This window comes from Lipotes vexillifer, unplaced genomic scaffold (assembly GCF_000442215.2).
Source record: "Lipotes vexillifer unplaced genomic scaffold, Lipotes_vexillifer_v1.1 scaffold12, whole genome shotgun sequence".
Classification (NCBI taxonomy): domain Eukaryota; kingdom Metazoa; phylum Chordata; class Mammalia; order Artiodactyla; family Lipotidae; genus Lipotes; species Lipotes vexillifer.
This window is the reverse complement of record NW_006796716.1, coordinates 1,169,632-1,180,580: the sequence shown is the minus strand read 5'-3', so window position 1 is coordinate 1,180,580 and position 10,949 is coordinate 1,169,632. Positions and strand designations below refer to the sequence as shown.

Here is a 10,949-nt window from a genome sequence, read left to right as displayed (position 1 = left end):
CTGCCCGGGTTGGGTCATTCCTGTGTCTGAGGACATACATCCAGGCCCCAGCTGGGGCTGGGTCCGCTGCCCAGGTGACCACCTAGAGATTGGTCTCTCTCCCCGGCAGCTTCCCTTCATTTCTCTCAATGCCTTTTCCTCCACTGCTTCCTGAATGGGTCATCAGGTAGGATCTTCAACCTTTTTGTACCCTAATCAGATTAATTCCTCCAAATCTGGAAAGTATTCACAATTTTGGGTCACTAATTCCAGCAACTAATAGATACTAAGAACACAGACATCTCTAACTTTATGTCTATACCTGTATCTGCATCTGTATCTATATGCGTTTTTTTTGAGTTGATAAATTTTTGTTACCTTGTGGGATTTTTTTTTTGCCATTGAAGTATAGTTAATTGACAGTGTGTCATGTTAGTTTCAGGTGCATCTATATGTTTTTAAGTGACAACCCTCCAGAGGAAAAATTCTATAAAGGAAAGGACATTATTCCGTCAACTGACAAAACTGGAATATGAATGGTAAACCAGACAAAAGTATTGCATCAGTGTTCAATTTACTGGAGTTGGTAACTAAATCATGGCTATAGAAACCCTCTTCTTAGAAAATACTCCCTAAAGTATTTAGGGATAAATGAGGTAAGTAACTTTCCCTCAAATGGTTCAGAAAGAACCTATGCACATAAGTTTATATACATTATTACAGATAATCATACAGTCATTTATACACACAGGCAATGTTACACACACACACACACACACACGGGAGACAGAGGGGGAGAGAAAGCAAACAAATGATAAAACGGGGTAAAATGTTAATAATATGAGAATCTGGCAAAAGGGCATTAAGTGTTCTTCAGGCTCTTTTCATTTCTGCAACTTTTCTATACATTTGAAATGATTTCAAAATAAAGGTTAAAATTAAAAAAAAAGACAGCCCCCAAACCTCAACTTAGGCTTTGAAAACCTACGTTATTTGTTTGGGGATTTTCCATTTTAAGTCCTACCTTTCCAGGTTCGTGTGGAGGCAGGGACAGCTAAGGCAGAGACACCACAGTATGTGAACACGTCTCTAACTGATTCTCCTTCAACCTGGAAACACGTGAGGTCACACGGAATTCCATGCCAATGGCGGGGAGATAGACGTGTGTGCACATATACCCCCAGTGCATATATGCATCTGTCTCTCCGTTTCTCTGTGGACTGATTTAAACTTTGGGATGCAGCCCCAATGCCCACAAGGGTCAAGCTAGTATGTGAGTGAGTGAAACAGGCCAGGTATAAGAAGAGTCAACTACTAGAAATACAATAAAACTTTCTTGATTTTTACTGGGCTATGGGGAAACATAAAATGTCATACAAACAAGTATGATAACTGCAGATGACATTTCTGAGTCAAAGTGGGAAAAAAACAGAAAACCAGATATATTTAATAACTCATTTTCTCATCTTGCAACCCCTCGGGCCTAGAGGATTCTAGGCTTCCAGCCCACGGGATCGTGCGGGAGTGTGTTTCATCACGTCGCAATGTGGAGTACAGAATCCCACTGGGAGTCCTTCAACTGGGAGCAGTACTCAGTTTTACTCAGTTTCATAATGGAAAAGAGCTGTTCACAAATGTAGGTACTCCCGAACATGGAGAGAATCTTGGCACAGTGGGTTTTGTACTTGGGATAGCTGCTCCAGAGGTATTTATAGAATTCTGGTATTCCAACCTTGTCGTATTTGGTTTTCAGGACCGTGTTGCACTGCAGATCAATCACCTCCATCTGGAGCGCTTCCTGGACGCTCTCGATCTTCATGGAGAAAGGGGAGCTGAACAGGGTCAGTTCACTTTCGTAGAGTTTGAAATCGGACAGCCTTTTCTGGAATTCTGTCTTTAGCTCCACGATTTTGGGAATGTAGTTCAGCCCATCGCTTTCGTTTCTGGAAACCGATTTCAGGGTGGGAAAGTGGGCCAGGTTATTCCTGGCCAAATGAGTCTCCCAGAGGCACAGTTTAGCCAAGAACGCCCGAATCAAGTCGTACATCTGTGTGACGATTTGGGAATGCCCTTGGAGAGAGATATTCAACGTGTTCAGATGCATAGTCATGTCCACCAAGAAGGCCAAGTCTTTGATCCAATCTTGAGAGCTCAGTTGAGGCAGGGGCTTGCCTCTGGAAGACATGAAGGAGTCAATTTCTTCCAACGATTCAAAGAACCTCTTCAGCACCAGCCCGCGGCTGAGCCACTTAATCTCCGTGTAGTACAGAAGGCTGCCGTACTGGCTGTCCAGCTCATAGAGCAAAGTCGTGAACTCGCTGTGGTTCAGTCCGCGGGAGCAGATCCAGTTCACGGCATTAACTACCACGCTCATGATGTGGTCCATCTTTAACTTTTGAGCACAGAGCGATTCCGGGTGAATAATGCAACAAACGGACTTCAGATCTGAGCCCTTGCAAGCCATCGCCACCTTGGACTTGAGTTTTGTGACCAGCCCGTCGTTGGCATCTACCATTGCAGGAGTGCCAGTTGAGGCCACACTTACTAATTTCGACCAGTCGATATTAAACTTTTTAAGACTTTTCTCAACACGCAAAAAGATCTCATTTCCAGATTTTGTCCCCGTCATGGGCACCGTATCCAAAAGTTCTTCCGATACATCGAAATTCTCATCAACGCCCCGGATGAATATGGCCAACTGGGTGGTGTTATTTATATCTGTGATCTCGTCGATGGCAATAGAATAGGCCACAAATGATCTGATTTTTTCACGTAATTTCTCCCATAAGTTCCCAGCCACGTCTTCTATGGGCTGGACGGCAGGGTTTTCCTTTGGACTCACATTTGCAAACACTTGTTTTTGCTCGGGACACACGATGTCTGATGACCCTAAGAGATACTTTCTGAGCCCTTTCTTCAGCTCCTGGAGCTTCTCGTCGCGCATCTTCTCTGTGTACTGGTCATAGTGCTTGCTGTGGTTGGTTTGATAATGGCGTCTCAGGTTGTATTCTTTGGACACAGACATGCTCTGTTTGCATATTAGACACGTAGGGATATTCTGCACCTCCACGAAGAAATAAGCTCTCTCCCACTTTTCTTGAAATACACGGCCCTCTTGGTCTATCTTTCTTTTTCCCACTTTTGATAGAATCATGGAGACAAGAAACTGTTCAGTTTTCTCTTAAATCGACTGTTAGTCTAACACCAGCAAGAGCATGATGACAAATGCAAGGGATAAGGTGGCGGGGTGCGACGTGGTTAACTGGAGAGCACCCCAGCCCTGCAGAGGTGTGGGGTGAGGACGGAGGACACTCAGGGCAAGCGAACTACTGCCAGGGGGAGCATGGCCCTGGCCTGCCCAGATTTTCAGATTGCTAAAGAAAACCTGGAAATGGACTTCTATGAAAAAGTCCCTGGTTTTTCAGTGTTGGCCACTAATTCTCTTTTTTAAAAGGTAGATGAGCCAAGGGGCTTCCCTGGTGGCTCACTGGTTAAGAATCCGCCTGCCAATGCAGGGGACACGGGTTCGAGTCTTGGTCCAGGAAGATCCCACATGCTGTGGAGCAACTAAGCCCGTGCGCCACTACTGAGCCTGCACTCTAAAGGCCATGAGCCACAACTACTGAAGCCTGCGCGCCTAGAGCCCGTGCTCCGCAACAAGAGAAGCCACCACACCCCAACAAAGAGTAGTCCCCGCTTGCTGCAACTAGAGAAAGCCCGTGCACAGTAACACAGACCCGATGCAGCCAAAAATAAGTAAGTAAGTAAGTAAGTAAGTAAGTAAGTAAATAAATAAATAAAATTAAAAGGTAGATGAGCCAAAAGAAAGACAGCTTTGGTGAGGTTCAGCAAGTGGCTATGCTTGCCCATCTGGTTTAAATGAGAATGATTTGAAAGTGTATCTGCATTTTAACATATATTTTTTCATTTGATTTTCAAGAGAACTTTGAAATAACGGAGAAGGGAATGAGCACAGAAGATGTATGATTTAACTGCTGTGAGTCCCAAAAGACATCAGTGATAGCCACAGACGCTCACAGAACTTACTTGTTTTCAATGTAAAGAAATAGGCCACGATGCAGGTGAGCTTTACTTTGAGAGAACATAGGTATAAAAATTCACTTTAAGAAAATGTAGGCAGAGACAAGCAGTCAATTTAGTGGCTGCCTGGGGCTGGGGGTGGGAATGGGAAATGACCAGAAATGGGTAGGAGTAATCTTTCAGGTGGGGGGATGGAAATGTTCGAATATTAGATTGTGGTGATAGTTGCACAACTCCGTAAACATACTAAAACTCACTGGATTGTGTACAGTTTGCACAAGTGAATTTTACGGTATGTAAATTTATGCCACAATAAAGCTATTAAAAACGTAAAAAGCTATTTAACAACCAGAGGAGTTTAGGAATAATAATTGTGGATTTTAAAAGAACACTTTAGTTTCCAAATTTAAATGAGGAGGTTCCCTAGATGACTCTTGGGAACATCGTTACATGTTATGCTTTTTTTTCTTTCTATAGATACTTTACTCTTTTAGAATTTCATTGAAATATACTTATTTACAATGTTGTGTTAGTTTCAGGTGTACAGCAAAGTGATTCAGTTATATATACATATGCATATATATAAAAATAAATAAATAAATAAATATATATATATATATATATTCTTTTTTAGATTCTTTTCCATTATAGGTTATTACAAGATGAGTATATTTCCCTGTGCTATACGGGAGGTCCTTGTTGGTTACACCTTCTGCTTTAATATCCAATAGGATTTTGACTTGCTCGCAAGGACTTTAGGGGAGACATTAAAAATATTTAACAAGCAGAGTGGCTGGGACATTGCCCAATCAGAACAGAAGTCAACTGGAGGGGGCTCTGGGAGCCCTGCTGTGCCAGGCCCTATTGGTTCTGAACTGTGGGGAGGTCAGGGGTGGCCAGGCAGGTACTATTTACCAAATAAGGTAGAGTAGTAGTTCAGTATTATGATATGAGCTGCCCCCCGCCGACCCCATAAAGGACTCTTGAATAAGAATGTGGTATGTTGTCACACACAGCAACTCCATCAAATTGTTATATGAGAAAAAAATGCCTGGCTAATAAAACTCGAGCAACAGAATTAAAGGGCTTTAAAAGAAGCAGGAAAAACGAAATGCACATAAAGAGCTGCATGCTTTGCTCTTTCTGGTGGTGAGTGTCCACTGAGACAGCGCACGTGGCACAGCAGGGGCTAGGACCATCTTCTCTCCCCCAGGATACTCACCATTGCTGAGTTCAAGGCCGGGAAGTGGCCTGAAGAGAAAGAGACATTGGTGAGGTCACTCTTCCTCTCTTGTCCATTTAGTTCTATTTGACAAACTTTTGTGAGTGTCACTGCGAGGCTAAGCTAAAACAGGCTGCCCACGATCACCAAGAAACAGGAGCGAGGACACACAGCTCCCAGAAGCAGAATACGATGAACTGAGTGTGACAGGCAGCATGACATAGCACTTGACTGCAGGGACCCACGGCCCACGTCCTGGGGTGAGAATCCCTGTGCCCCCCAGCTTCTCCACCTCGAGCAAGTTACGATCAGCAGCTCATTCTCCTGACCAGGCAGGGGACTCTCACGTACCTGATGACTGTGAATTTGATAAATTCTGCGGCATCCAAGATCCTTCTCATGGAGCTGATTTCCAGGTAGCCAGGGGCTTTGAATACCACCCCCGGGGGCATGCCATCGATGACCACACAGCCAGGGTTGAAGGTGATCTTCCTGTAGGGAACTTTCACAGGGAAATCCACTCCAATTGCTTCACCTGTGATGATACAAAGAGTGTAAAACCAGTTGTGTGTCACTTGCTTCTCCCAAACCGTGCTTTATCTTTAATGTCAAGATTTTAAAATTAATCGCATCAAGTAATAACATTGGTGATCAGCCATTACTTTATTTTCCAGCCATGCTAGGGTGTATGAATAATTTTATTGATTTTGAAATTGGTAACAGGTAGTGTAGCAGACTGTATCTCTACCCATGAAATAGGCATTATCATAGTATCTACCTGAAAAGGGTTTTGTGAGGATTAAATGATTAATCACAAGTCAAACACTAAAAACAATACTCAGCTACAGTAAAAAGTCAGTAAGTGAAAGATAGCTATAAGTATTTAAAAAACATTTTAAATTTATTTTTAATTGAGATATAATTGACGTATAACATTGTATTAGTTTTGGGTGTACAACATAATGATTTGATAAAGATAGTTATTTAAAAAAATTTTTTTATTGAAGTGTAGTTGATTTACAATGTCGTGTTAATTTCTGCTGCACAGCAAAGTGATTCAGTTATACATATATATACATTCTTTTTTAATTTATTTTATTTTTTATTTTTATTTTTTTTGCGGTACGCGGGCCTCTCACTGCTGTGGCCTCTCCTGTTGCGGAGCACAGGCTCCGGACGCGCAGGCTCAGCGGCCATGGCTCACGGGCCCAGCCGCTCTGCGGCATGTGGGATCCTCCTGGACCAGGGCACGAACCCGTGTCCCCTGCATCGGCAGGCAGACTCTCAACCACTGCGCCACCAGGGAAGCCCTACATTCTTTTTTTAATATGCTTTTCCATTATGGTTTATCATAGGATATTGAATATAATTCTCTATGCTATACAGTAGGACGTTGTTTATCCATTCTGTATATAAAAGCTTACATCTGCTAACCCCAAACTCCCACTCCATCACTCCCCCAACCCCCTCCCCCTTGGCAACCAGCAGTCCGTTCTCTATGTCCGTAATTCTCTTTCTGTTTCATAGATAGGTTCATTTGTGTCATATTTTAGATTCCACGTAAGTGATATCATGTAGTATTTGTCTTTCTCTTTCTGACTTACTTCACTTAGTATGATAATCTTCACTTAGTATGATAATCTCTAGCATCCATATTGCTGCAAATGGCATTATTTCATTCTTTTTTAATGGCTGAGTAGTATTCCATTATATATATATACCACATCTTCTTTATCCATCATCTGTTGATGGACATTTAGGTTGTTTCCATGTCTTGGCTATTGTGAATAGTGGTGCTATGAACATAGGGGTGCATGTATCTTTTTGAATTATAGTTTTGTCTGGATATTTGCCCAGGAGTGGGATTGCACGATCATATGGTAGTTCTATTTTTAGTTTTCTAAGGAACCCCCATACTGTCCTCCATAGTTGGCTGCACCAACTTACATTCCCACCAACAATGTAGGAAGGTTCCCTTTTCTCCACACCCTCTCCAGCATTTATTATTTGTAGACTTTTTAATGATGGCCATTCTGACTGGTGTGAGGTGGTACCTCACTGTGGTTTTGATTTGCATTTCTCTAATAATTAGCAATGTTGAGCATCTTTTCATGTGCCTATTGGCCAAAAGATAGCTATTATTATTATGAAATTAGTGTTTCCATGAAAATACACACTAATTTTGATCACATCTCCTTCACAGAAAGATCAATTTCTTAGATAAAGTAATCAGTTAGAAGGAAATATTTCAAATGTATAAAATTTGGTTATGTAACAATATAAAAACGTACCAAATTTTCGGCTAAAGAGGTCATTGACTTGTTCTCTTAGTTGTTTTATTTTTTCAATGCTCGACAATCTTTCCTTCTCATTATCTAAAAAAATTTTAAAAACAAGGAAACCAGGTTTATTCATGTATTTGCTCCCCTGAAAAGCTGTTGGAGGAAACACCTGTTAGCACATGTGAAAGCACTTTACCTGGCTTATCATTCAGTTTAGTTTTAGCAATAATTAAGCATTTTGGAAATTTGTAAATTTAAGGCATTATAGATGACAGAGAATTTTCCAAATTATGACTATGTAAATATAAGACATACTACTTTAGAGAACATTTTCAATATCATGCAAGATAAGGATGTCCACTTTCACCCCTACTCTTCAACATTATAATAGAGATCCTAGCCAGTGCAATATAGCAAGTAAAATGAATAAGATGTATGTACTAGGATTAGGGGGGAAAGTTTTTTAATACTTGAAATTTTTATTCTATTTAATTTTGAATAACGAAAAGTGATTATGTGGTTCAAAATTCAAACGATATAAAACAGTACATCATGAAATGTCTCCCTTCCATCCCTATCTTGGCTCTCAAGTTTCCTTCTTTGGAGGAATCTCTGCTATTGGATTCTTTTGTATCTCTCCAGATATGTTTTATATACACCTATTCAGAAAAGAAGATTAATTGATGGGCAGCACATACATTTCACCTCTGTGGCCAGTTCCAATCCAATGGTAGCCAGTGCTTGCAGTTGGCTGCCCTAAGGGGTATTTTCCAGGTAATGCACCAGGGCAGGGCTGTGAGAAGCAATATATCTGATAAACAATGTACAATATAGCAAGATATTCAGTGTGCGGCAATTGGAAGCATATTTTATATTCCTGAATTGTCTTTCCTTAGTTGACAGGGTGAACTAGCAAAAAAAAAAATAGCTACAAGAGACTAACCCATGTCACAAAGTGGTTAAAATATAACAAAATGAAAAACATAATCTAAATTATGATAAAGTCAGAGAGAATTCCATACCTGGAATCGTCACCTGAACGATGTTAAGATCTTCAACACCTGCTGCAGAATTTGTAATGTTGGATGAACTGGTGTTTCCTTAAACAGAAATTGAAATTTAGAACTTATAGAAAATTAGGCTACTCCTCTAAAACTATCAAATTGCCACTTTCATCAGAAGGCCAGACTAGGGAATTCCCTGGCGGTCCAGTGACTAGGACTTGGCGCTTTCACTGCCAGGGCCTGGGTTCAATCCCTGGTTGGGGAATTAAGATTGTGCAAGCCAGGAGGCGTGGCCAAAAAAAAAAGAAGACCAGGCTAAATTTTTAAAACTCCAGAGAACATTTAGCTGGCTTGGCAATAATTGATTTTTGAGTCTCTGTAGTTTAATGTCGATGTCAAAGGAGAAAGGGCACCATGGCTTTTATTTAGTTCATAGCCCCTGATAATTCAGTCTAATTTGATTTAAAAAGAAGGGTGTTTAAAAATATATTTCCTGGGACTTCCCTGGCAGTCCAATGGTTAAGACTTTAAGCTCCCACTGCAGGGGGCATGGGTTGGATCCCTAGTCGGGGAACTGAGATCCCGCATGCCACTCAGCCAAAAAAAAAAAACCAAAAAAAAAAAAAAAAAAAAAGAAAAGAAAAAAATTTTTCCTTTGTTGCTATTCTCGGCTTAAAGGTGGGGGGTAGGAAAGGAGACATACGAATGTGTCCAAGAGGACACTTAGGAAGCAGATGTCCTATGAGAAATGAGGTAACAGACAGTCAAGGAAAGGCTCAGATGGGGTTAAATAGTAAAAGCACAGTTGACGTTATCATGATTTCTGGTCAAATGATACACACGATGCTCACTTAAATGGGAAATGTAAATGAGCCTGTCTAGTCCTTTCTGAGGGACTCAAAGTGCAATCCCTGTGTTCTGTGAAAGATCAACCATTTGGGTGTTTGAGATTCTGCATCTGAAGAGCAAGACCTCAAAGGGACACAAGGAGACACACCATCGTTCTTCCCCTCTCCCCGCTTCATTCTCCCTGCCTTCATTCTTCCCTCCCTGCCCCCTTCATTTCCCCCTCCCCCTTCATCCTCCCCCACTCCCCTCTCCCTTTCAGTTTCCCCCTCCCCACTTCATTCCCCTCCTTCTGGCTCCATTCTTTCCTCATTGGACCAAGCACAGTTTGACCCTACTCTGGCCAGGGCTAATTTGCACAGCCTAATTCTGTTGTCTGACAAGCCTAGAGCACTGGGTACCTGATGGGAATGTGGGCTGCTCTGGCCATAGGTACACACACATCGAGTTCAATCTTTTCCCTTTCGGAAAAAATGAAAACCTTACTTAGCCGTGTGAATGTGGCGAGGTTTTTGGCAACCAACCTTCAATTTTCACCTCAGCTTCAGGGTCATCACTCATTTCTGAAGGGACAAGCTGAGTAGAATCTTGAAAAAAAAAAATTTCTAAAATGACATTCATTGTTTATGTATTCTCATGTTCCAACATTTTACTGCTCCTATACCCAAAAAGTCATTTATCCTGGCATTTTAAATACATTTTATATTTACTAAACATAGAGGTATAAACATAAAAGGTAATTTTAATTTTAAAAAGGATAATAAAGGAAAATCTTATAAGGGATAAGAGGAGATAAGAAACTTTCAGATATTATCAAATAATATAAGTTACTCGCAGTAATGGACACAGAATATCCTTCTATTTGAGCTAATGGAATACTTGTGGTCACAGTGTTTTCTGGTTGTCATCGGGAATTACTAGGATTCCAAAAAAGCCATTTGCTCCTTTCTTATCCTGCCAGCAGCCCCCAGGTGATTCATGGTCTATTATTACATGGACGCATGTAATGTACACAACATATACATGCTCAGTGAAATAAGCCAGTCACAAAAAAGCAAATATCATATGATTTCACTTATATGACGTACCTAAAGTACCTAATTGAGTTTTCTGGTGGATAAGAATTATGACATATACATTAAGTTCTACATATAGACAAAAGCCTGCCTAGCTTACCTCGCCTAACTCTAGCTCATTTTGTCAAATCTTACATTAATTGTTAGCAAAAGAAGACTAGGATGCAAAACTGTTTTGATATTGTACTATCATTACGTAGGATGTAACCTTTGGGGAAAAACAGGGGAAGGTACGCTGGACTGCTCTGTACTATTCTTGCAGCTTCTTGTGAATCTATAATTATTGTAAAATAAAAAGGTTTTAGGGAGTTCCCTGGTGGCCTCGTGGTTACAATTCTGGGCTCTCACTGCCGTGGCCTAGGGTTCAATCTCCGGTTGGGGAACTGAGATCCCACGGGCTGTGCAGTGTGACCCCATCCTGCCCCCAGATAAATAAATAAATAATAAAAAAATAAAAGGACTGACATAGGGGCTTCCCTGGTGGTGCAGTGGCTGAGAG

General features: G+C 41.2%; 1 protein-coding gene across 1 annotated transcript in view; it reads right to left on the bottom strand.

Annotated features, from left to right (window-relative positions):
• Positions 1–1,439: 1,439 nt before the first annotated feature.
• Positions 1,440–10,949, bottom strand: part of LOC103072266 (general transcription factor II-I repeat domain-containing protein 2) — a 45,894-nt gene continuing 36,384 nt past the window's right edge. Inside the window, exons 12-17 of the mRNA XM_007468756.1 lie at positions 9,899–9,961; positions 8,547–8,624; positions 7,534–7,617; positions 5,594–5,777; positions 5,243–5,271; positions 1,440–3,117 (exon numbers count right to left, since the gene is read on the bottom strand). Coding sequence (XP_007468818.1) covers positions 1,514–3,117; positions 5,243–5,271; positions 5,594–5,777; positions 7,534–7,617; positions 8,547–8,624; positions 9,899–9,961 — 2,042 coding nt within the window. The 3' untranslated portion in view covers positions 1,440–1,513. The remainder of the gene's footprint in view (positions 3,118–5,242; positions 5,272–5,593; positions 5,778–7,533; positions 7,618–8,546; positions 8,625–9,898; positions 9,962–10,949) is intronic.